This window comes from Cnephaeus nilssonii (genome assembly GCF_951640355.1).
Source record: "Cnephaeus nilssonii genome assembly, chromosome: 6".
Lineage (NCBI taxonomy): Eukaryota > Metazoa > Chordata > Mammalia > Chiroptera > Vespertilionidae > Cnephaeus > Cnephaeus nilssonii.
In genome coordinates this window covers 33,966,970-33,993,442 of record NC_137077.1, presented here as the reverse complement: position 1 = coordinate 33,993,442, position 26,473 = coordinate 33,966,970, and the positions used below count along the sequence as shown (strand labels likewise).

Here is a 26,473-nt window from a genome sequence, read left to right as displayed (position 1 = left end):
TTTTTATAATTTAGCTTTTGAAAACGTTCAGTGCTGCTTTATGGATATCTTTTGATACTGTCTTATAAATCACTAATTTTTCTTGCAATGTATCTAGAATAGTTTACCTTCACGAATTAAATTTTTATTTAAATGATTATAATTTTAGTGTTAATGGTTCTTTTGCTATATCTGCCTATTCATTGCTCATATCTCACTTTATATGTTATCTTTTTTGGTAGTATATAATTGCTTTCTTTATCTCTTTGAGGTTTAAAAACACCTTTTAAAAAATTATTTTAAAATTGTTCTTTTTCTTGCTTTTTGTTGGCCTTCTGATTTTTTAGTATGATTGCTTAGTCTGTTTCTATTTGCAGATTATTTTGTTTTTCCTATTCTATATATTGGAGAAATTGAAATGTGGTGAGGATTACAAGATGTAGTTTGAGTCAAGAGTAAAAATAGTGATTCAAATTTAGGAATTTAGAAGAATAGCAATTTTTCCTAAAGCAGAACTATTCTTTATTGCTGTTCACTCATGGAAAAGCATCAGTGTTATTCTCCTATTGACTGATTGTCCATGGGGCTCACATGGCTTTATTTTGTAATGGTCATTACAAATACTTGATTGGAGCTGGATGTGGGAGTGGGGACTGGAGGAATTGGAAAAGGGATGTTCTTTTAAAGTTTTTGGTCACATTAACTGCATTAAATACTTTGCTGATTAAATAATTTTTTATTATAAAATACTTTGTTTTGCAGTGTTTCGATTCCTAGTGTTTATTAACTTCCTCTCCCAAATTAATTTCCTTTTCATTTTACTATAGGTTTGTAACCAAATTATTGGAAGACCTTATCTTCTTTGTTGCTGATGTACTTAACAATGGGCAAGAAGTTCTGGATGTGGTTATCAGCAAGCCAAACCGAGAACGTCAAAAATTAATGAGGGAACAAAACATATTGGCACAGGTGAATGTTTTCATGTGCTAAATTTACATATTTTGTATTTTGAGTTATACTGTCAGGAAAGTCCTTGGATTAGTTATTTATTGCTGTGTAACAAGTTACCCAAAATCTTGGTGGCTGAAAACATCAGATACGTGCAGTTCCTGTGGACTAGGAACCTAGCAGTGGCTTAGGTGGGCAGTTCTTGCTCAGGATCTTTATACCAGGCTGCAGTCATCTTGAGGCTCAAATGGGAGAGGAGTCACTTCCCAGCTCACAGGGCTATCCACAGGGCTGCCTTGAAATAAGCCAGGCAGAGAAAGACACATGATCTCACTCATATGTGGAATCTAAAGGGCAAAATAAACGGATGAACAAAATAGATCCAGAGACACAGAGACATGGAACAGACTGTTGAATCTCAGAGGGAAGGTGGGGGTGGGTGGGTGGAGATCAACTAAAGAACGTGTATGCATATATGCGTAACCCATGGACACAGTGTGGTGAAGGCCTGGGGCAGGCTTTAAGAGGTCAATGGGAAAAAAAGGGGACATCTGTAATACTTTCAACAATAAAGATTAAAAAAAAAAAGTTGGCAGCTTGCCTTTGTTAGAACTGAGTGGTCCAAGAAAGATCAAGAGCGGGCACCTAGATGGAAGCCACGGTCTTTTTATAACCGAATCCTAGAAGTAACATCCCATCAGTTCCAGTGCATTGTCAAGGAGACAGGATTCCATAAGGGTATGAGTTCCAGGAGTTAGCAATCACCAGGGGCTGTCTTGAAGGCAGCCTACCTCAGTTTTCTAAAAAGTTTTACATGGTCAGACTATCTCCAGAAACTGTGCTGGGATAACTTTCTAGGTAGAATTTCAAGGATAACTTGGAAGCTTCCTACTTCTTTCTGTCTCTTCCATAGGAAAGTAGGGTAACCTGTTCATCAGCTCACAAGTGCCCTATATAATATTCTAGATTTTACCCTGGAAGTTCTTTCTGAAGTTGTTTAAAACACAGCAGTAAATTAATTCACTTCCTAATAATATGCACATACGAACATGCCTGCTTTTATGCATTCTTTTTGTGCTGTTAATTGCTATATAAAGTAATGGCCTTCTGCATTCTTTAACTATGGACTCAAGGAAGATACTTAAATAAAAATCATATTAATATACATGTGCTATTTGTCAAGTTGGGAAAGAACAACAGGAGACATTGTCAATTAATATTCTGTAGCTGATTGTCTGAAAATATAAAATTAACATTTTTCCTCAAAGATAAGTTGCAAATCTAATGAGACCAAGTCTTTTCTGACAATAGCTTTTGGGGTGTGTGTATAAATATGTTTATTTCAAGGACTTTTAGGACCTTGAATAATTTATTAGTATTTTAACCAACATGTCAAAACTTTTTTTCAGTGTTATAAGTATAAAATTCAAGGTTTAGTGAATACAGAATTATTGAAGAAACGTTAATTCATATTATATTTCATGAACTAAAAGGGTAATTTCTCTTCATTTTCCTGTCTTGTATTAATGCTCATGCCCTTGCTTAGGTGCTTTAAAAATTTTTTTTTATTGATATTTATAAACAGGAAGGGGGAGAGGGAGGGAGGGAGGGAGGGAGAGAGAGAGAGAGAGAGAGAGAGAGAGAGAGAGAGAGAGAGAGAGAGAGAGAGAGAGAGAGAGAAACATTGATGTGAGAGAGAAACATCAATTGATTGCTTCCCGCATGTGCCCTGAGTATCAAAACTGCAATGTGGGTGTGCCCTATGGGGAATTGAACCTGCCACCCTCTGGTGTATAGGATGATGCTCCAACCAACTGAGCCATACTGGCTAGGGCCCTAGGTGCTCTTTTATAAACTATTTACTCATTCTACCAGCTCGTCACTAGGTGATCCTATAGCCTGTCTTGCCACCTAAGAGAGTTAAATTCCTCAATGTTTTTTTAAATACTTCCCAACTTTAGATGAAGAATCTGAGTCACTGGGTACCACCAGCTGTCCATGTGGGTCCTTATTTGCTGATAGATTCATTGGTTTGGCCATATCTTTATGTACCAAGAACAATAAATTGTTTTATAAAGAAGTTTAGAAGCAATATTTGGAGGCAATTTTCTGATGTCAGCTTCAAGTGAAAATAAATGTTTTTTTTTAATATTATTTTGATTTTAGAAAGCTATAGAATAGATGTAATTTTAAAGCCGATAGAAATCAAACTATATTTTAGTCCATCTGAATATGTTGATGTAACTTGGTACAACCCAACATCTTTATATTTCTTATTTTAATAAAATATAATATCTTATCAAAATTAAGTGGTTTATTTAAATAATGTTCTTGTCATTCAGTTTAGAGAATTCTTTTATCAGTATTTTTCTGTTTCTTAATATATTATTGATCCTATGTCCTAAATCTTTTTTTTCATTAATATTTCAAAAGTGTTTTTAAATCATTGTGCTTATTTTAAAAAAATTAAAACACATTGCAAAATATCTGTCTTCATTCATCAGAATAGGTGGCTTTCTTTTTGTTTTGTTTTCTGGTAGGTATTTGGGATTCTTAAAGCACCCTTTAAGGAGAAAGCAGGAGAAGGCCCAATGCTGAGACTCGAAGATCTGGGGGACCAAAGATACGCTCCCTACAAGTACATGCTGAGGCTCTGCTACCGCGTGCTGAGGCATTCGCAGCAAGACTACCGGAAAAATCAGGTCAGAGGGCAGCTGGTCACGATTCTGTCTAACATTTACAGTATGGGCAGGGTTCGCTGGTGACTGTCCTAGAACTTATAAAATAGGGATGGAAAATTGCACTTTGCAATGAAATGTGTCATATTGGGAACACACAAAAATGACCTGTATGTATTTTTGAGCTGAAATATGCATTTATTCTTCCATGTAAAATTAGAATTGTTGAGGGAGGATGTCTGAGTCCTTCTGTGTGCATGGTATTAGCTCCTGCTGGGCCGAGGGCATGCAGGATGCCTTATGTAAAGAGGACTGAGACATTTCTCGGCTTTTTAGGAACATGTGAGGTATCACATCATTATGTAAAGGTCAAAGAGGTCATTGTCTTGTGGGAAAGATATGGCTTGTGCATCTGAAATATGAGGGTGAGGCAGAGAGGGATGTTAGAGATAACGTATTGCTGGAATTCAGAAGAGGGAGAGGAGCTCAGTTGTGGCTGAGGAAATCCAGGAAGGCTGCTCGGAGAAGGAAGCATTGCAGTAGGATGAGAATCATTTTCATAAATTGTAAGGGAACAGACATTTAAAAAAAGACAGATCTATGAAAAGAGAATGATGGATGCTAGAAAGGGCACTTTTGCCCAGAGGCATTCCCAACTGCGGAGACAGGGAAGCCAGGTGTATCTAGGGACATAGCTAAAAGTTGTCAACTGCAAAGTGACATTTCTTTTGTCTCATTTTTATCTTAAAATTATGCAATATTTTGCAATGTGTTCAATAATATACATGTTTGTTTGTTTAAAATTATTAGGTAGACTAGTGTCCCATTTTTCTCTTAGCCAGTTTGAGAGATGAGTGTATAATTAGGAAATGTTACTGGTGAGTTTAGTCTGTGAGGAAGAATGGTGTGAGAGAGGGTTGGTAAGGCAGGTTTGGCTAAGCCACGTGTAGGGTCTAGGACTTCAGGCCTAAAAGTTGGAGGTTATTTGGGAACAGTTAGTGGTATTTATTGAGTGCTTACTTTGTACCAGGCTCAACGCTGAGCACTTTTTACAACTTAACTCAGTTAGTACTGAGTTAAGATGAAGAACCGAAGCACAAAGAGTTTAAATAACTTGCCGAAGATTATACAGTTTTAAGACTGAAGACAGTATTCAAACCCAGCCTCTTACTCATCACACTATTTCCTTTTAGTAATTTGAATGGTTTTTGGCAAGAAAAAAAAATTGCTCTAAGAAAAATATGTTAAAATACATTGGTTTTGAAATTCTGTTTAAAGATTAAGAAAAGGTCTAAAAAGAATATGTAAAACAGATTAGTCAGAAGACAAATAATATGACAAGGGGCAAGAGCGAGGAAGGCGACTATATAAACAAATCCTTAAATACTTTTTAATATAATCCTACTTACAAACATCCTTCTTCCCAAGTGAAAATTCTGTCATTGGAATTATTTGTCCCAGCTTCACTGTACTCATTTGACATACCAAGATAAAGGGCTGTCTTTATTTTATTGGAAAAAAATTAAGTTCCAGAACATTAAATCTGCTTTTTGTTTTTTTTAGAGTATATGACTGTGGATGGACCACCCTTTATCTCTTTTGGGATGTCTTTCAAGCTGTAGATCATTGAGCTGACAAAAGAAAACAATTCCCAGCATTCCCTAGAGTTAGATTTTATTTTCCCTCACGTTCTGTGCACGTTCCAGTTCAATACTTTTCTCATTTCTGTTGAACTAAGAATGCTTTGTATTAATCATAGAACAGTTTCCTAATATTTTTAGAACATGATTTTAAAGTGTAAGCAGAGTTACGTTCTACTTTTTGCATAATTACCTTGTTTCCTTTTATCCGTAGCTATGTTTTATAGAGTCCTCAGAGGCAGTTCTTTTGTGATTTAGCACTAACCCATATCGAGTCTCTGTTTATTATTATTTATAGGATTTGGCAACATCTCTAATTTCTTTTGATTATTTGTCAACGTCTTGACCTATTTATCAAACATCTTGGAGGTTTGCATTATACTATAGTATAATTACAATAGTCATAAAAGTGTGTAAATCAATATGTGTCTTTAAAATGATGTACTAACAGAAGACAGTTCCTTTATTTAATTGGCTATCTAACATAATGCCATTATTTTGAAAGGGCACAAAATTGCTGCCTGAAATCCTACATAATAAAATGGTAATATGTAAATTACCATCACTCCGCTACGCCCACGATTGGGCCAGCAGGAGGCGCAGGGGGCGGGACTCAGGGTGGCTGGGGTAGCTGATTGGGCCAGAAGGACGCTGAGCTCAGCGTCTGTACCATGGCTGCCGGAGGCTTTCGGAAGGCCTGGGGCGCCTGCGGACAGCCAGCCGGACAGGTCCCCCGCGATCAAAGGCCAAAGCGGGGGACCTGGCCGCCTGTCTGCTCCGGCGCAAGGCCTTTCGAAAATCTCCGCAGCGCCGGAGGCTTTCGGAAGGCCTGGGGCGCCTGCGGACAGCCAGCCGGACAGGTCCCCCGCGATCAAAGGCCAAAGCGGGGGACCTGGCCGCCTGTCTGCTCCGGCGCAAGGCCTTTCGAAAGCCTCCGCAGCGCCGGAGGCTTTCGGAAGGCCTGGGGCACCGGCGGACAGCCCGCTGGTGCACCAGGTGCATGATTAAATCATGCACTGGGCCTCTAGTACAGTATAATTAGATTTGTGCAACCAATATAATTTTCAAGGAATAGATAGGTTCCAGTAAAAAACAACAAACAAGACCACTTTCTAATGAATGAATTCTCCCAAATAGATACAGGGATATATCCCCAAGGAGAATAGCCAGGAAACTGAAGTGAAATGTTTTGATTGTGGGAGGGGGTAGGCTTACCAGTCTTGCTTATACACAGACTGTGGGGAATGAGCAATAGTGGCTTGGATATAGGAGAGTTAGTGTGAAGAATAAGGAGCACATTAAATAATGCATGATTGACACTCCCCAATGACTTTCTCTTGCCCTTAGCATAACATCTTTGTCCTTTACTGCAGCTAGAGAAGATCTACCTCTCCAACCTCAGCTCTTGCTTTCTCAACTCATTTCCGCCACTCTAGCTCCAATGGCCACCCTTGTTTATAGATCACAAAAAGCTTGGTTTCACTACCACAGAGCCTTTGCACCTGCTACTCCCACAGCCTAGATGGCTTCTCTCCCCATGTTGCCTCCTTTTTATCATTTTCATCATTTCCATCCTAGCTCAAATGTCACTTCCTTAGCATCTACTCTATCTGAAGTTGCCACCTTTCTTCATCCTTTTATTTGTTTCATTTCACTTATCAACATGTAAAATTATCTTATTTAAGAGCTCATTTACCCACTTTTTTTCGAACTAGATGAGAGCTCTATGAGAGCTTATCTATCTTATTTACTGCCTTATGCTGAGTGCCTGGAATGAAGCAGGCTTTTAAGAAACATTATTGGATGAATGGATCTGATCAATTAAGTGATTAATCATATTTTCTCATTTGATAGCTTTTTAAAGGTAAAAAGTGGTAGGAAATTTTATCATTATTTTAAAGAGAAGATTTAATAGATCATTGTGGCATATTGTACAAAAAGAAAAATCACCTAGGTCTACCTGCATAATTCTCTGTGTAGCAGTATAGATCACAGAGTTATTTTCTTTCCATACTTATATTGAAATCATTGTTTATGACTTTTAATGAGGGTTAGAAGAAGGGCATCTGTTAGGGTGGTGAAATCTTTAGTTGCCATGTCATAAGAATTGTTACTTTAACTAGGTTTATTTATTTTCTCACTTATACGTCAAAAGTATAAGCACTCATATTCAAAAATATTTCTAGGTATATAGTTTTTTTTTGTTAAAATTTAAATTGGGTATGTGCTAATATTTTCATTTCCTTCCCTAAAAAGCCCTATTTGTTGAAGAATTGTTTACTTGCTCTTCTTTGGACAATAATTTTTAGTGAGTTTTCTGTTATGAATAATTGAATCAGTGTTGCTGACCGTAATGGAACCTGTCATTTCTAAGCTGTTTGGCAGTGTATTCTGACAGCCTTTCTTTTTGCAGGAATATATTGCTAAGAATTTCTGTGTCATGCAGTCCCAGATTGGCTATGATATTTTGGCAGAAGATACCATCACAGCTTTGTTGCACAACAACAGAAAACTACTAGAGAAACATATCACAGCAAAAGAAATAGAAACATTTGTCAGTTTACTCAGGAGAAATCGTGAGCCAAGGTTTGAAGTGGTTCATGCAACATTCTTTTCTAGGAGGGATGGTGGCCTTTTGCTGTATTCTTAGAACTTTTTAAAGTTAAAATTGTTTTATATCCCTTTTATGGACAAAACTGGATGAGGCTTATTGCTATAATAATTATGTATGATAAAGAGTTATTGCCTTATAGCAGATCTAAACCCCTTCTAGACATATTTAAATGTAAAAACATATAGTTTTATAGTACTTTATACTATATTCATATACATTGTGTCATTTAAATCCTTGCTTGTTCTCACGAAGTATACTGGTTGTATATTATTACCCACATTTTAGAGATGAGGAAAAAGAAGACTAGGGAATAGTTTATTCAAGAATAGCCCAATAGGAAGGAATAGAATCGGTGGTATATCAAGGGTTTCTGATTCCACATCAAGTTCTCTTTGTATTACATCATGATGCCTTATCTGGGAGAAATGAATGCAGAAAAGCCAAGGCAATTGATAAACTTTTCTTAACTAATTATAATTAGCACAGCCAATAAACGTTAGCAGGTGGAAATGGGTCTCTGATTGCACTTTGATTAAGTGTGTGATGTATTCCTATTTTACTCAGGACAGCGTTAGCTTTGATCTGCTTTTGTTTTGATATTCAATTCTGGGGTTATTTCACTTTAGGGCAGATAAATGGTTTTCTAAACATTGTAAATCAATGTGCTGTGGGATGAATGTCACCAAATAAATAGAAGTGAACTTATATCCTTTTCAGAAATATTTGTATTAAATACAAATAATTTGATGTTTAATATGTTTCTAATGATGTAGTAGATGAGCAACACATTGTAAAAATGTACTTGGAAATATTATTAAAAATATATATCTTAAAAGTCATGTTTGTTATATCTCCAAATTTGTTTTTGTTATGATTTTATAAAATGCCTTTTTCTTAATGTTCAATTTAATTTTTTGCCAGATTTTTGGATTATTTATCTGATCTGTGTGTGTCCAATACCACTGCTATACCTGTAACTCAAGAACTCATCTGCAAATTTATGTTGAGTCCAGGCAATGCAGACATTCTCATTCAAACCAAGTAAGCCCAGATGATGGAGTCATCTTTTTCTGTTCATCATTTATAAGCATTGTAGTTCTTTATCATATTTCTTAGTGAAATTCTTAATAGATATTGTTGTTAATTTCAAGGCTGGTCTCAATGCAAATGGACAACCCGCTGGAGAGCTCCATTCTTTCAGACGACATTGATGATGAAGAAGTTTGGCTCTACTGGATTGACAGCAACAAGGAACCTCATGGCAAAGCTATCAGGCACCTTGCTCAGGAAGCCAAAGAAGGCACTAAAGCTGACTTAGAAGTTCTTACCTATTACCGGTAAAGTATTATAGAGAATCGTAGTTCTCAATCTCACAAACTCATTGAAAGAGATTCTCTGAGACTTCTAAAAGTCAGGTATCTAGGAAGAGGCAATTTAAAAAGTTGTCATTACTAGAGTAGTTAAAATATATAGTATTATTTAAAATATTAAAAATAAAAGTTAACATCTTTGTACTCCACATATACCTCTTGCGATTTCCTGATTTACCACTAATTTAGAATTGTTGGGATTGCTGTGCAGCAAAGGTCTTTTCTATTACTGATTGGAGTGGGTGCATCTGAGAGACATATTAGGAGCTAAGAAATGGAGTTGAGAGAGAGCTGGAACTCGGGCCAGGGAAGCTGATCCAGCTACAGATGTGGCCTCAGAGGGAGGTAGCCAGTAGTTTAGGGTATGTAGTGCTTATACATAGGAGAGACCTAAGGCTTAAGAGACAGTAGTGTCTACAGTTACACAAGTTCAGTGGTGGCATATGGCAGCCAAAGTTCTGATGGTAGTTTCTGGTGGTGAGTATATTGTGAGCAAGAACCTAGCTGGTGTCTTTGAACTTATGGGATGAAAACTAAGGCAGAAGCCCTTGGGTTAAGTTGGGCCCAAATGACAGGAATCTAAGAAAGGCAGGGAGTGCCTCCTGTTCCCTGGTTTCTACAGCTCTAGCCACAAAGCCAGAGGCTAATCCTTGATCTCAGAGGCTGATGAACCCAAGTGTCCTGATGCCATTTGGGTGGATCACATTTGATTTAGGAACTGAGTGGATCTAAGCTTAGAGTGTAGATACTAGAGTCCAGAGCTGAGTTTCATGTGAGCTGTAATCACGGTCATCAGGGTGTATCTGTGATCCTAGGAAACCTAGAACAGAGACTCCAGTGACTGTCTCCACCAGATGCATGTTGCTGGAACAAGTAAGGGAAATAGCAGCTGAACAGGCATAGAGACAATTTCACGTATATGTTGTTATTTGATTACTTAACCTACTGCCAACAAAGTTTGACTCCAGTATCACATACTCTTGGAAATATTGGTGTCATAAAAGTAGATACTGACTGATCCTGTGATGTTTAAGAACTTTATCAAGACAAATGATATAATATGTTTAAAATTTTTAAGGTACCAGCTAAACCTCTTCGCAAGGATGTGCTTGGATCGCCAGTATCTGGCCATCAACCAGATTTCGACACAGCTCTCTGTGGATTTGATCCTGCGGTGCATGTCGGATGAGAGCCTGCCGTTTGACCTCCGAGCATCTTTCTGCCGCCTTATGCTCCACATGCATGTTGACCGGGACCCCCAGGAATCCGTGGTGCCTGTGCGCTATGCCAGGCTCTGGACGGAAATCCCCACCAAGATCACGATTCATGAGTATGTTTGGAAAAATGTCTCAAAGACTTTACATTCAGTAGATGAAATAAACATCCATTTGGAAATGAAATACAGAGAAAGGCATTTCTTTGTTCAAACTCAGGTTGTTATCTTCCAAATGCAAACGAGGTACTCTTTTTTAGAAAGTAAAGTGACAACCCTTGATAAGAGAAACATCATTCTGGAAATATAAACAGAAATCATATTGTCAATAGCTTAGCAAGTTGTTGAGTACTTAATGTTATGGCATACTCTGAGTTAGGTGCTTTACATGTGTTATCTCATTTCACAATAGTCCCATTGTACAGCTTAGGACACAACATCTAGAAAGGTTGATTATTAAAATCCAAGCTTAAGAAGCCAGAAAGTTAAAGTATGTATATATTCTTATTTTAATGATTGCAATCAGGTTAACTTGCTTTATATTCTATCTTTGCAGATATGATTCTATAACTGACTGTTCCAGAAATGATATGAAGAGGAAATTTGCACTGACAATGGAATTTGTTGAGGAATACTTGAAAGAAGTTGTAAATCAGCCCTTCCCTTTTGGAGATAAAGAAAAAAACAAACTGACATTTGAGGTATTATGAGAAACAATTCATTCATGAAGTTATTCAATTTTTCCTGTAAACAATTAGATACATTGAGCATAAAGATTTTTCCCCATTTAGGATGCTTTGGTAAACAGGCAGATTATTTCATGAAGGTATGATTCTCTCTGCCATTCATTAAAAAATAGATTTGATGCATTAATTATACCTGATGTCTAATACAAAATATTTTATTTATGATTAGCTACTGTTTTTCTTGATTTTTTTTTGTTTCATTCCATTAATGAACAAAGACAGTTTTGCATAATTGTGATATGTTTGGGTACATTTTTTTCTTATCCACGGAGGTGGTGTTTTTAGCCTCATTAAACTGAATTAAAATACCTCTAGTTATAATATCATCTTGGAGATACAGTGACAAAACTATAGAGAAGATGCTGTTACTTGTTACCTGGTGTATTTGCTACCTACAGGTGTATAAAAAATTACTCCCGAGTCTTAGCAGCTCAAAGTAACAAACGTTTAGAACGACAAACATTTAGTTTCTATGGGTGAGGAATCTGGGAGTGCTTAGCTGTGGGGTTCTGGCTTAGGGTCTCTCCTGAGATTATAATCAAGATATTGATTGGGGTGGCAGTCACCTGGGGCTTCTAAGCTCACCCATGTGATTGTTGGTAGCCGGACTCTCTTATTGGATGTTGACTAGGTAGCCTTTTCACAGGCTGCTTAATGTCTTTATGGCATGGTGCCTGGCTTTCCCTGGGAAAAAAAAAGAGAGAGAGAGAGAGAGAGAGAGAGAGAGAGAGAGAGAGAGAGAGAGCGCGCAAGCGCCCAACATAGAAGTTGCAATCATCTATGACCTAATCTTGGAAGTGCATGCCATCACTTCTGCTGCATTTGTTTGCCACAAAGATGAACCCTGACGCAATATGGAAGGGGAATGCATTGGGGACCGTCTTGGAAGCTGGCTTTCATACTTAGTGTGTCATATAGTATCCAGAAGGCCACAAAGCAGCATAGGGAACATATAATTCTGGACAAATTCGTAGATAATAACCATTTATTAAAGTGATTCATTAATGTAACCATTTAGTAAGTGGTAGCCTACAGACTTAAATAATTTAATATTTAATTAAGAGGTAAATGATTCTAATGTAAACTTCTTTAACCACCTTTAAACATCTAAAATCTTGTCTTCTTGCTTCCTTGGTGGGACTTTTTTTTTTTTTTAAGATTTTTATTGATTTCAGAGAGGAAGGGAGAGGGAGAGAGAGAGAAACATCAATGATGAGAGACTGTGGAGCTTTGATGAGATTGATGAACTTGTCTTATTTGGATTTAATTCTAAACTTAAATAAGAATTAGTGGTTGCTTTTGCAATTATTTAAATTCCTAGTTGTTAGAGAATTAGAAAGTTTAGAAATAGCTGCTCTAATTTAGATAATAAAATGTCAATGTTAATTTTAGTTCCTAATGTTTTTCTTTCCTTTCCTTTCCTTTTGTTTTCTTTTGTACCCTACCTCTTTTTTATTAAGGTGGTCCACTTGGCTCGGAATCTTATATACTTTGGATTTTATAGTTTCAGTGAATTATTAAGGCTCACAAGAACACTTCTGGCTATCCTAGACATTGTACAAGTCCCCATGTCATCGTATTTTGAAAGATTAAGCAAATTTCAAGATGGAGGTAAGAATTTTTGAGAAAAAGTTATATTCTTTTTGTTCTTGTTTGGAGGTGAGACATAGAACAAATATGCAGAGAAGTGGTTGTTAATGTGTACTTACTAATATATGTGCACAAATGAAAAGTAATCCCATGGTAGGACAGTGATAATAGGCTGGATTTACAAACATGTTGTAATGCTAACATTTTGAGAGACAAATTTATAAGGTCAGTGAGTTCCATCTTTAGCAATTAACATATGGCCAATCCACTAGGGACAATGTTATGTGTTTAAAGATAAAAATCATCTTAATATTTATGACCTTTCTGGTGTGTGACATAGGCTGGCTGTGCTGCATAGCAGGACATAGAAAAATGCCAAGAACGGGCCCACTGAGCGTCATACCAGAGAAACAGTGAATGCAAAACCAGTGTGGGTGGCAGTGAAGTGGATGAGGATGGGCTTTGAGTCAGAGTGCCTGGCTTCAATGCCAGCCTTTACCATTTATTAACTTAGGCAATGTACTCATCTTTTCCAAGAGTTCCTTTTGTCATCTGAGTTATAAAGACGATAATATTAGTATCTTCCTCACACTTTCTTTGTGAGAATGATGTGAATGTATACAATATATTCAGAGCATTTACAACAGTGCCTGCTCATAACTCAATAAACGTGTGTTTTTTTTTCATGGTTACTGTCTTTATGTTGGATGCCTAGAAATCCCCCGAGGTGTAGAGAATGTTTGCAGAAGGAATGTTTGAAGAGTGCATTCAGGATACATACCACTAAGGAAGTGAGGAAGTTGGGACTGGGCAGACAGAGAAGCTGATCCACAATGCAGGTGCAACTGAGACCTCAGCAGATCCTACAGGGAACTCTTTAGCTAGGATGGCCCTTCGGAGTAGTCATGAAGTAACACAGGGAGCTGAGCTTTGGATCCTTGCATCAGCCAGCTGCTGACTGCTGGCTTGGCATGGAGGTGGTGTGTAGCCATGGGTAATGCAGTTCCTTTTGGGGAAGGGTCACTCTAAATGACAGCTATGAGTAGTCAGCACCCATGATTCCAAGCAGCTAGGGGAAGGGATGCCTCAGCTCTGAAGAGGGGATATGGGTGCAAAACAATATATCCATCACAATATGCATTGCAAGGTTAAAAAAATACTAGTAAAACCAGAAATCTAATTTCAGACATAAGGAAGAAATATCTGGTTAGGGATTATAAATAAAGAACATCCAGGTAATTAATTGCTGCCGTAAAATCTCAAAGTCATTTTACATCTTCTAAAAACAACAAACAAAAACTGTACAGATCAGTGAGAAACAAATTAAGCCACATAAATCCCTCAGCTTTAGCGGAGCTAGAAGACAGAGGACAGTATAAGCTTCAGTTACCGTATGTAGAAAAGTAACATCAGTTTTCAGTAGAGCTGTCTCATGAGTTTTCACTATCAATCTTTGTGGACAGTTCAGGGTTTCTGGAAAAATTGTGTGGAAGGGACAAAAGGGGCTGTTGAAAATCACCCTTGAAAAAATAAAGACTATCTTAAGTGTGAAAATATTAAAAGAGGAAAAGGTAGATATAAAAACACTCAGTAAAGAGGAAGGGATTTAAGAGTACACAGATAGCAGTGTTGGTGGTGGTGGGGGGGGGAATGCTTCTAGGCATAAACAAGATTAAAAGTAAGGCAGAAGCATCCTTTAAGGTCTTGTTGGTGAGGGGAAAAGAAGTAAGGTGGGAAATGTTGTATAATGCCACAAGATAAAATAAAACAAAAAATTGAACAAAATAGAACTTTTCTACTACCACCCCCCACCCCTAAAAGCCAAATGTTAAAGAAATGGCACTTCACGACACAGACAGGAGAGGGTGCTCTTGAACTAAAGATCATGTAAACTGGTTCATATTGTCAACCTTGTCCAAGAAATGGCTAGATGTAATCAGTCTTCATTTATATGAAACTACTGTAAGATCAAAATAGAATAGAGAAGCCAAACATTTCAGTTGGTTGAAATTCCTCTTTGAAAGCAACCATGAAACAGAAGAAGATTGTAACAGGGTACTTAAAACTGAATTAAATGCCTTCAAACAAATAATGGGATATGAAAAACACCTTGACTCACAAATTCAGAAATGAAGGTTGAAAATGGGAAAAAGTACACAAGAAGAAATTAAATTAAAGTTGATTGAACTCAGAAAAGAAGCGGAAAAAAATGGTGGACTTTATTTATTTATTTTTTAGAAATACAGAATAAATTACAAGGCATCCAAGGGAGAATAGACTTGAACAAAAGTTTAATAAGTATCATAGAATGAGGTGGGCGAACAATGATGAAAATGTCAATGATATAGAGAAATAACTATAAAGGGTCAGTGAGAAAGTGGTTGAAATGGAAGAAAGACAAAGAAGAGCCATCATGTGAATAATTGGAGTCCTTGAAGAAGAAAAACAGAATTATAGAATAGAACTCATATTTAAAATTACAATAAAAACATTCTGTAAATAAAAAGATAACCTCAATTCTACATGGTGAAATTGTCTAGAATGCTAATCTCCTAGACACAGCAGACTAAAACTATTATATAGTATACTAGAGGCCCGATGCACAAAATTTGTGCAAGAGGCTTGGCCCTTGCAGCCCCAGCTTCATCCAGAAGGTCATCCAGAAGGATGTCTGGAAGGTCGTTTGGCTGTTCAGTCTAATTAGCACATTAGCTCTTTATTATAGAGGATATTCAAAGAGAGGAGTAAGGGCAAGAGAGGGGCACTTTGAAAACAAATGAAGCAAGAAGGAAAGGGAATATACATTTTTTGGGGGGTATAATGCTTTTATAATCTGCAGTTTACTTTAAAAGAAACCATTCTTTAAAAGTTAGAAGTTGATCTTGACTTTTAGTCTCAGTGGTTACAGTTTGCTTTTAGAGTTTGTCTGTAAAGAGAGTATTTTCTTCCTCTGAAAACTTGCTACTTCTTTTTTTAAATCCTAGCCTAATGATATGTTTTTATTGATTTTAGAGAGAGGGGAAAGAAGAGAGAGAAATATCTATGTTAGAGAAAAACCTCAATCGGTTGCCTACTGTACATGCCCCAACTTGGGATCAAACCCATAATCTAGGTATGTGCCCTGTGGGGAACCCACTGTCTTTTTGGTGTATGCTGGATGTTCTAACCAACTGAATCACCCTGCCAGGGCAAAATTTGCTATCTTATATGTACCTTCCATTGTTCTGTCTATGCCTGCCCTCTAAGACACATTTTTACTCTTTTAAATATTTTATAATGATCATATGTTCTTATGAACTCCATTTACCTCTGGATATCTTAACTATTCTTTCAGCTGCCTGAAAACCATTAATTAATTTATTCAGTAAAAATGTATTGAATAACTTGCATGCCAGACACTGTTCAAGTCACTGAGACTAAGCAATGAACAAGATAAACCAAGTCCTTATACACAGGGAGGACAGACAGTTAATAAATAAATTGGCAGACCCCACCCCCTGTTGCCTCTATTGGGGGAGATGATCAGATGATAAATGAATATACCCTGTAACATCAGATAATGCTATGAAGAAAAACAAGATAGGACAATATGGAGAGTCTTGGAGTAAGGGAGAGCAATTATTTTAAGCTAGAGCAGACTTCTCTAATGCTTGAGCAGATACCTATATGCAGTAAGGAAGAAAGTCCTGAGGCAGAGTAAGCTTGATCCATGTGAGGAGCAGCAGGAAGGCCATTTTGGCTGAGGTGAGGTGAGAGAAGGGGAGAAGAGTAAGAGAGGAAGTTGAAGAAGCCCAGATTGTAGAACCTCACAGATCTTGAATTTGAATTTTGTTCTGAGTTTGATGGGTAACCTTCGGAGAAGGGGTTTGAGAAGGGGTTGATATAATCTGATAACATTGGCTGTGGAATGGAGAATAGGAAAGGTCTATGTGGGAATAGTGTTAGAAAGACCATAGGTTGGAGGCTGTTGGGGAATTGGATGATGGTGTTAAACTAGGATTGTGGTGGTAGAGGTGCTGAGAAGTGGATAAATTTGGAATTTTAGTCTTTACTAATAGGACTTAGAGGTGGAATGGGAAAGAAAGAGGAAAATGAAGGATTATGCCCAAGTTTTGATTAGCAGAGGGTGAATGTGGTACTACTTAGTGAGATGGGAAAGACTAGTGGATGAGTGGGGTTGGAGGGGAAATCGGGATTTCTGTTTGGGTATGTTAGGTTCGAAATGCCTATTGGCATTTAAGTGGAGGTGCTACGTTGACAGTTGGATATATGAATGAAATTTAGGGTAATGTCAGGCTAGGAAATATAAATGTGAGAATCAATGCATAGAAGACATCCAAGAAAGCAGACTGAAGAAGGTCATGTAGGGAGGGATTTCTGGTTGGGAAGAAACGTGGACTAAGGATTGCATCCTGGGTTACTCCAACATTGACCCATGAGATAGAGCAGGAGCCAGCTAGAGACTGGGACAGAGTGGCTGATGGATCAAGAGGAACACCAGGAGAATGTGTTGTTTTGGAAGCCAAAGGAAAAGTAAAACTATATCATTTAAATAGTTTGTTGGCTATAGAAATATACTTTCTTGATAGCTAGTAATCATTGAGCACTCTGTGTGCTAAGTGATCGTACATGGATTACCTCCCATGTAGTGTGACTTGTGCTTAACTATGACACACACTATTTTACTTCATTATTAAAGTATGAAATGCCATAGTTTTACTCCAGTATTAAAAATGATTCATGATAGTTTTTATAATTATAATTCTCTAAGAAACTTCTTGTTTTGCCTATAGAAATACCCATATGTGTACTGCATGAACTGAAATTCAAGTGGTTTCTCCCTTTTGAGACTGGTATTAGTATGTCATGTAGAGTAGCATCTCTTCATTTGAAGAAATTCATTTTCCTAATTTGTAGAAGGGGGTTTGTGAATTTTGACTATATTTTTGGGATCTAAATGTGCTTATCCACCAAGAGAGTAGTAAATATACATGAAATATTTTATTGTAGTTCTTGTTGTATTGAAATTAACTTGAATTTAAGGACCATAGTTTTTTAAAATTTATCTTTATTGTTGAAAGTATTACAGATGTTTTAAGATCACTGTTACTATTTTTAAGATCACTTCTTTTGCTATCTGCAAACTGGAGGGTAAATTACTTCTTTTATACATTCCTTTGATTGGGTACATGATGTTAACTGTGAGAAAATATAGTTTGTTGTTAAGCATGATTTGATAAAAATTAATTATATCACAGATGACACACCTGAGAGAAGCTTTCTTCATTTCTTCTCAAGGAGTCGTTTTTGCTGTTCTAACAGCAAATGCTTATTTAGTATCATTAACTTGCATACACTTGGAAGGACAATGCTTTTTTAGTCAAACATTCTAATCTAGATTTCTTTGGAGCATATATACTTGCAAGACAAAAAATTAAGTACTGTCCTTTTTGTCAATATTGCCTTGAGGTGCATTTGAAAAAGTGTCTATGCAGCTTTATTTTTACACTACCTAGAATAGGAAAGAATGGACTCACAGGGAAATATTATTTGGTCATAAAGTTGCCAGTAGTGCAAATGTATTGAGTTATGCATGGATTTCAGATTGTTTAGTAAAAAGTTTCCTTTTCAAGTACCAATATAGACAAGCATATTCAGGGAGATCCCTTAGTCAGTAAACAGCATTCCTAATAATGAAATTGCAAGAAAGAAGTCTTTCTGTCCTTTGCACCACTTGATCGTTTATTTTCCCATTGAGATTCTATTTTAGACAATTGTTATTGAGCTTAGAATTTTGGTTCATAAATTTTAAAGTTAACACTTATGTAGGGGACCAGTCTTTTAATATATTCTTTAAGTAAACAAACTACAGAGGTTAAAATAAAAAAAGGGGAGACAGAGCAACATTCCGTGCCTCTAGATGTGATGCACACAACATCACCGATCTCATATTCCTGACAAAAATTCATAATCTCCAACTAATCATCAGGAATTATCAGACAAGTATAAATTGTGGGATATTTAGTAGAAAAACTGGCTCTAACTAAAAAAAATGTCAATGTCATGAAAGATAAAGGCTGAGAAACTGTTTCTGATTAAAGGAGAGTAAGGAGACAAGACAACTAAATACAATATGTAATTGTGGATTAGGAAAAATATTATCTACAGAAACATTATTGACACAATTGGTGGCATTTGAATATGTATTGTATATTAGATTGTAGTATTGTATCAGTTAGATTTTCTGAATTTTAATAGTAGTGTGGTTATGTAAGAGAATGTACTTGTTTTTAGCAAATACATGCTGAAGAATTAAAGGTTAAAAGCTCACTATGTCTGCAACTAACTTCACATATTGCAGGAAAAATATTACAATATGCAGAGAGAGAGAGAGAGAGACCAAGGGAGTACGTAAATGTGTCAGAATTTTTGATTCTGACAATTCTGGGCAGAGGGCATTATAGGAATTCTTTGTACAATTCTTGCAGCTCTTCCCATAAATTTGAAAGTATTCCAAAACAGAAAAGTTCGTAAATTAATTAATTAGCCGGGAAGGAAAATGATTTATTATATGTAAGCCAGCACTTCAACATTAAAGCATTATATCATAGCTCTACTAGAAGGTGCGTTATTATAGCTGAGTTTTGTTAGACTATAAATTCCTAACAAAAGGTCTATTAGACTCCATAAATTCTTAACAAAAGAAGCAAGAGAGAACACATTTCTGGAATCTCCAAATGTGGAGACAGGATCATCAGGTCTGGGAAATATTCTTATAGTGCAGGGTGAGACAGAGGTTGATGCCAGAGAGGAAATCCCGGATTATGGAAAGCACCTGGGGAAAAAAGAACTTCTTTTAAAGGACAGCTCATAGGGCCATAGTACCCAGTGTGGTGTCATCTTGGCTCTTTTATATTCAAACTAGAGGCCCGGTGCATGAAAATTCATGCACTTGGGGGGCTGGAGTGGTGTCCCTCAGCCCAGCCTGCACCCTCTTGCAGTCCAGGACCTCTCGGGGGATGTCCACCTTCCGGCTTAGGCCCGCTCCCCAGGGGATCGGTCCTAAGCTGTCAGTCAGACATCCCTCTGGCAGCCTGTGAGCCCTCCCGCCACCCCTGCTGCGCTTGCAGCCATCAGCCTGGCTTGTGGCTGAGTGGAGCTCCCCCTGTGGGAGTGCACTGACCACCAGGGGGCAGCTCCTGCATTGAGCGTCTGCCTCCTGGTGGTCAGTGCATGTCATAGCGATGGGTCGTTCCTGGTTGTTTGGCCGTTAGGGTCAATTTGCATATTACCTTTTTATTATATAGGATGATCTGGATTATATTTTCCTACTTTAGTGAAACCTTATTTTCAATTGGAATTCATGTTGCAAAGCACAAGATTCTAAAAATAAATTTTATAAGCATTTTTTCCTAGACCAACCAGTTCCTTCAAGCAGTGATAATACTTTTCTTTTCTCCTACTGTGTCTGGAAATTTTTATTCTTCTGATCCACTTACCTCTTACTAATTCAGCCCAGTAGGGGTTGGACATTCAGAGAAATGTGTTCAGTGGTTGTTTGGCAGGTCAGACCCAGGGGAGTGGAAGAAGAGGTGTGTTCGGAGGAGAAGGCGTACCTTTCCCAGAGTTCCATTCCTGCTGGCCTTGGCGGCACCTGTCTTCGGAAGGGTGTGCATGCGCAGCCTGCATTTGTTTTTCTGGGAAATCCTGCGGGTTTAGAAGTCCGTGATGAGAGTTTCAGGCCGTGGAGGTGGCTGGCTTGGAAAGTGGCAATTACAGAAGTTCCTCTCCTCGGGGTCCTTGGGCACAGCGCAGCCCACCTCTGTGCCACAGTGAGTCGTCCTCATTCTGGAGCTGGTTGTGGTCTGAGTCAGGCTCCCAGGCTGCGGCTGCTCACCACCAGGGCGGCTTTTAGTTGGCATGCTCAGCAGAAATTACCAGGCTCAGAAGCAGCTTTTCATTGTTGTGCCCCAGAGGTGGTCCATTCGGAAAATTATCCAGGCATGCTCACAGGGAGATGCAGGGAGTGGCACTGCCCTGGCCGGGACTCCAGTGAAACAAGAGATTTCTAATCTTCAGAACTATCAATCCAGTACCTTTCATTGGCTGTGTCTCACTTAAGGAAAGAAACATTGTTTTCAAACAAATGTATTCACTCCCAGCAGGCTGTGTTGTTGAGTCAATTTGCTTTGCCTAATACCTATCATTTGCTCTCAGTGATTTAAAACGCACAGGCACCATTTAGTATACTAGTAATTGATCTTTTGGGTTGAAGGATTATGTCAGGCAGTGCTCTTTTTTGTCATGTATAGAAGTTCAAAACAAATGTATCTACCAGCTGATAAACTGGGTGTTTTTAATATACTTTTGAAAGTACATTCTATTTAAAAAAATTATACATTTTTCTCTGTATCCTTGCTGAAGGCATACACGCACAGTCTAAGGATGGATGCTGCTACTAATTAAGACCACTTTTTACAGCAGGGTGGGTATATGCATTTTGTTTACTAGAGAGTCATTTAAATAGTTGAGGACAAGTGTGACTTTTACATATTCTTCTTTTAAAAAAATATTTTATTGATTTTTTACAGAGAGGAAGGGAGAGGGATAGAGAGTTAGAAACATCGATGAGAGAGAAACATCGATCAGCTGCCTCCTGCATACCTCCTACTGGGGATGTGCATGCAACCAAGGTACATGCCCTTGACCGGAATCGAACCTGGGACCCTTGAGTCCATAGGATGACGCTCTATCCACTGAGCCAAACCAGTTAGGGCTCTTACACATTCTTCTAACGAGCAACATAACATGTGAACTCTGACTGGGGAGAGTATCATCTCCATTTGAACAGAGTATAGAACTTGACACAGACTGGAAGTGGCTTGGGTCTAATTTGTAGTATTTAGTTATTCGTTCAGTATCCTTCACCTTATCTGTTTGCTTTTTGAATGAGCTGCTGTTCACATTTGGACCCCCAACATGGAGCAATAAAGTCTTAACCACTGAGTGACCTTTAGGCCTAGTTAGGGTGTCTGGGTCTCCCTGCCCTTGAACTCACCACACGTGAAAAGGCCATATATCAGAAAACTGCCAAAAGACTAAACAAGAACTAAACAGCTCCTTTTGCCTTCTATCATTTTGCTTTTTCACAACTCCAAACTCTTGGGACTTTACATACTCAAGCCCTGAAATGTGGGCCTCTTCCCAGTTCATCACCCAATTTTCTTTTGTTGTCATACATGTTATAATATTGAAAATGGGAAACCACCAAGAAAAAAAAAATCAGTGGAGAATTCCATGTACTATTAGGATTTTCTTTCCTTTGAAGTTTCAGGTTTGGAGCTGAAGTGCCTTTGTTCTCCGAGAAGAAGACACAGGTAACCATAGCCTGACATTATCCTCCTGCCCTTAAAGCAGGGGTGGGGAACGTCCGGCTCGAGGGCCATACAAGGCCCGCAAAATCATTTGGTCTGGCCTTGCCAAGGCATTAGGGGTGAGTTAATTAAATATGACCAAATATAGCAGGATAATTTTTAAGTTGATTATTTTGTATGGCCCATGAATGATGTTATAAATATCCAAATGGCCCTTGGCAGGCAAAAAGGTTCCCACCCCTGCCTTAAAGGATTGGAGCTGCCCTAGGTGACTTACAGTCCTCTGGGCCCAACCCAGGGGAGAGATAAGGATAGTGAATAGAGAGAGGCACTTTGGAGATATGTATGTCCAAAAGCACCCCTTGCTCTAAGAGGTTTGGGAAAGAGAGTAAGAGCATGCTAACTCTCCATCTAGGAGCAAAGAACCACTGCTGCTTCAACTTAACTTTTTCTTTTCGTTTTGCAGTCTCAGGGACTTCACATGATCCACCTTAAAATGCTTTTTCTGGCAGCATAGTTGCGTTAAAAAGGAGAAGGGAAATTGAGATGGGAGATGGAGCAGAAACATTTCTTGATATTGATATACTAGTGGCCTGGTGCATGAAATTTGTGCACGGCGGGGGGGGGGGGTGTCCCTCAGCCCGGCCTGCACCCTCTTGCAATCCGGGACTGCTGGTTCCTAACTGCTCACCTGCCTGCCTGCCTGATCGCCCCTAACCACTCTGCCTGCTGGCCTGATCGCCCCCAACTGCCCCCCCCCCCGACGGCCTGCTTGCCCCCAACTGCCGGCCTGCTTGCCCCCAACTGCCCCCCTGCTGGCCTGCTCGCCCCCAACTGGCCCCCCCTGCTGGCCTGCTCACCCCCAACTGTCCTCCCCTCCTAGCCTGATTGCCCCTAACTGCATCTGCCTCGGCCCCACCACCATGGCTATGTCCGGAAGGACATTCGGAAGGTCTCCCGGTCTAATTAGCATATCACCCTTTTATTAGTATAGATGGGTGGGAAAGGAAGAAAATATTTGCAGGCAGGCAAAAATCTGCCACAAAATAGTTTCTTCCTTTATAAAATTAGGAGGTGTGTCTACATATGATCTTGATCATTGCTTTCAGTTCAAAATTGTGATTCTCCCAAGATTAGTATGCAATTCTCATCCACTTACTGAGTGGTGTTCTTTTTAATGCGTATTGAAAAACACACCTTGTAACAGATAACCATGAAGCATATTTCCTGGTTAATAGCTGGGATTGCTCTGTGGAAAGACACTAGCTAGAATGCCTTGAAAAAAAAAGCTATAGTTCACTTAAAACTTTGAGTATGTCTCAAAAAGCAAGCAAGCAAGGAGGGACTTATCGGGGAAAATATCCTCAGGTGAGCCGGGAGGGGAGGGAGGGGATGAGAAAGAACAGAAAGAAGGTTTAGTACAGTGACCATAACCAAAGGGCACGTGCCTAAGGTATGAGGCAGCTTCATATTGAGGACTCTTTAGTGCCCCCTATTTCCTTTTTTTGTTTGTTTGTTTATTTTTGTTAATCCTCACCTGAGGACATTTTCCCACTGATTTTTAGGGAGAGTAGAAGAGAGAGGGAAAGAGAAAGAAGCATTGATGTGAGAGAAACACATCGATTGGTTGCCTCCTGCACGAGCCCTGACCAGTGCCTGGGCCGGGGAGGAGCCCGCAACCAAGGAATGTGCCCTTGACCGGAATAGAACCTGGGGCCCTTTGGTCCGCAGGCCAGTGCTCTATCCACTGAGCCAAACTGGCTAGGGCCCTTATTTCCTTTTAATTTTTCATCTGACTGAACTCTTTTCGGGTGTCTATGAAGAATTTAAGTTTGCAGTAGAGCTCACAGTGCTTGGAAGTGTAGCAAGTTTTACTTGCAGGGGAAAGATACCACAATTACCATTCCTCATTTGAAATCCCTTTCATTGGTTTCTGGACTTAATTTTTCCTGGCACCAGTCTGCCTCTCAAGATTCTCCTTTGGATGGCCTTCCTCTACCTGTTCTCTCTCATCTTTGCTCTCAGTGATGTCCCTTTGCTTCAGATTGAACTCTTTTATCTCCATTATTAGAGGCCCGGTGCATGAAATTCGTGCACAGGGAAGGGTCCCCTCAGCCCAGCCTGCACCCTCTCCAATCCAGGTCCCCTCGGGGGATGTCTAGACCAGCAGTCAGACATCCCTCTCACAATCCTGGACCGCTGGCTCCTAGTCACTCACCTGCCTGCCTGCCTGGTTGCCCCTAACTGCCCCCCTCTGCTGGCCTGATCATACCAGCCTGATCGCCCCTAACTGCCCCCTCCCTGCCTCTGCATACCAGCCTGATCGCCCCTAACTGCCCCCTCCCTGCCGGCCTGGTCGCTCCTAACTGTCCCCCCCTCCGCCAGCCTGGTTACCCCCAATTGCCCCCCCCCCTGCTGGCCTAGTCACCCCTCACTGCTCCCCCTGCCAGCCTAATCACCCCCAACTGCCCCCCCACCAGCCTGGTCGCCTCTTACTGCCCCCCTGCTGGCCTGGTCACCCCAACTGCCCCCCTTGATGTCCTGGTCACCCCCAACTGCCCCCCCCCCCACCAGCCTGGTTGCCCCTCACGGCCTCCCTGCTGGCCTGGTCACCCCATGCAGCCTGCTTGTTCAGTCGTTTGGTCGTCGCTCACTAACCCCCCTGTTGGCCTGGCCGCCCCACACAGCCTGCTTGTTCAGTCATTTAGTGGTCTCTCGGGCTGGCCCTGGGTGGCTGGGCAGCTGCCATCTAAAGCTTACCTGCACCTCGGGCTGGCCCTGGGCAGCTGGGGGGCTGAGGGGACAGGGGGGACTCTGGAGGCAGGCACGCGGAGCAGCCAGACCCTCCTGGGGGTGGGCCCAGCCGTGCCGCGTGCCTGACACCCTGGCAGGGCTGAGGGGACTGGGCGCTGCCATCTTGTGGCTGTGGTCACCGCCATCTTTGAGGGTGTGGCAGTCAATTAGCATATTTCCTCCTTATTGGCTGTGGGCGCCACTATCTTTGAAGGTGTGACAGTCAATTAGCATATTTCCTCTTTATTGGCTGTGGGTGCCGCCATCTTTGTGAGGGCGTGATGGTCAATTAGCATATTTCCTCTTTATTAGATAGGATGTGTCCTGTTCCTCACACCTGGCTACTTCCCATATGCTGCTCCCTCTGCCCACACTTCTCTCTACGCAAATCACATACTTCTAGTAAAGGAAGCTGTAGACTCGAAGAAGACACAAGAACAAGTAATGCAGTCCTATCACAGTGATGGCTTTCTCTGGTCCCTTTGTGTATATGTGTACAATAATCCCCCCTTATTCATGGGGATATGTTCCAAGATCCACAGTGGGTGGCCCAAAACTATGGATAGTACCAAACCCTATATATGCTATGTTTTTCCTATGTATGCATACCTTTTCACTCATAGGAAACACTTTATAGCTTCTCTTTAGCATATTTAAATTGCTAGCATCACTACTCTTGTGCTTTTATTCTTGGGCCATTATTAAGTTAAATAAGTTACTTGAACGCAAGCACTGTAACACCATGACAATCAATCTGATAACCGAGAAGGCTACAGCTTGGAGACGCTAGATAAAGGGATGATTCACATCCTAAGAGGGAGAGCAGGAGATTTCACCACACTACTCAGAATGACTTGCAATTTAAAATTTATGAATTGTTTATTTTTGGAATTTTCCATTTAATATTTTCAGACTGTAGTTGACCATGGTGGTCCATGAGTAAATGAAACCGTGGAAAGCAAAACCACGGGTAAGGGCGGGGCTACTGTCCTCCGTCAGGGAAGCATGCTCTTTTCATGCCTTGTGATTCTTGCACTGATTTTTAAATGACAACAACCATGACAACGGTCTCCCAGCAGCTCCAGAATTACTGATTGCAGGTTTTGTTCCCTAGGAAGCGGGCTCAGATAGAGATTAGTAGAAGGAGATTTATTAGGGAGAGCTGTTAGGATGAACACCAGTGGAATGGATGTGACAGGATTGGGCGAAGTGAGAATTAGGGTTGAGATGCAGTCTTAGTGGAGGCTCCTGATGGTTTGAAACTGGGATGTCCTTTCAGAGTCGTCTCCCATTGGAGCGAAGGGGCTGAGCCTTTATGCGCCTGTGGCCCCCCCTGGGATGGACTTGTGGTCTTGCTTGAGGAACTGTGTTCAGACTAGTCAGTCCCCATTTGAGGGCTGACACTGGAGGGCTGTCCTCAGGGAGGCTCGTGTGGCAACTGAGACAATCGTCCTCCTTGCCTGAAAGGGAATATGGGCAGGGCCACCCCAGCACCCATCATCCATATCTTCCAGAAAAGTACCAGGGC

General features: G+C 39.9%; 1 protein-coding gene across 2 annotated transcripts in view; it reads left to right on the top strand.

Annotated features, from left to right (window-relative positions):
- The window catches only part of ITPR2 (inositol 1,4,5-trisphosphate receptor type 2), a 427,719-nt gene that overhangs the window by 130,525 nt on the left and 270,721 nt on the right, over positions 1–26,473 (top strand). For both annotated transcript variants that reach the window (XM_079773600.1, XM_079773601.1), the window contains exons 14-21: positions 807–948; positions 3,468–3,629; positions 7,659–7,831; positions 8,781–8,900; positions 9,011–9,196; positions 10,308–10,559; positions 10,999–11,143; positions 12,649–12,799. In XM_079773600.1, coding sequence (XP_079629726.1) covers positions 807–948; positions 3,468–3,629; positions 7,659–7,831; positions 8,781–8,900; positions 9,011–9,196; positions 10,308–10,559; positions 10,999–11,143; positions 12,649–12,799 — 1,331 coding nt within the window. The remainder of the gene's footprint in view (positions 1–806; positions 949–3,467; positions 3,630–7,658; positions 7,832–8,780; positions 8,901–9,010; positions 9,197–10,307; positions 10,560–10,998; positions 11,144–12,648; positions 12,800–26,473) is intronic.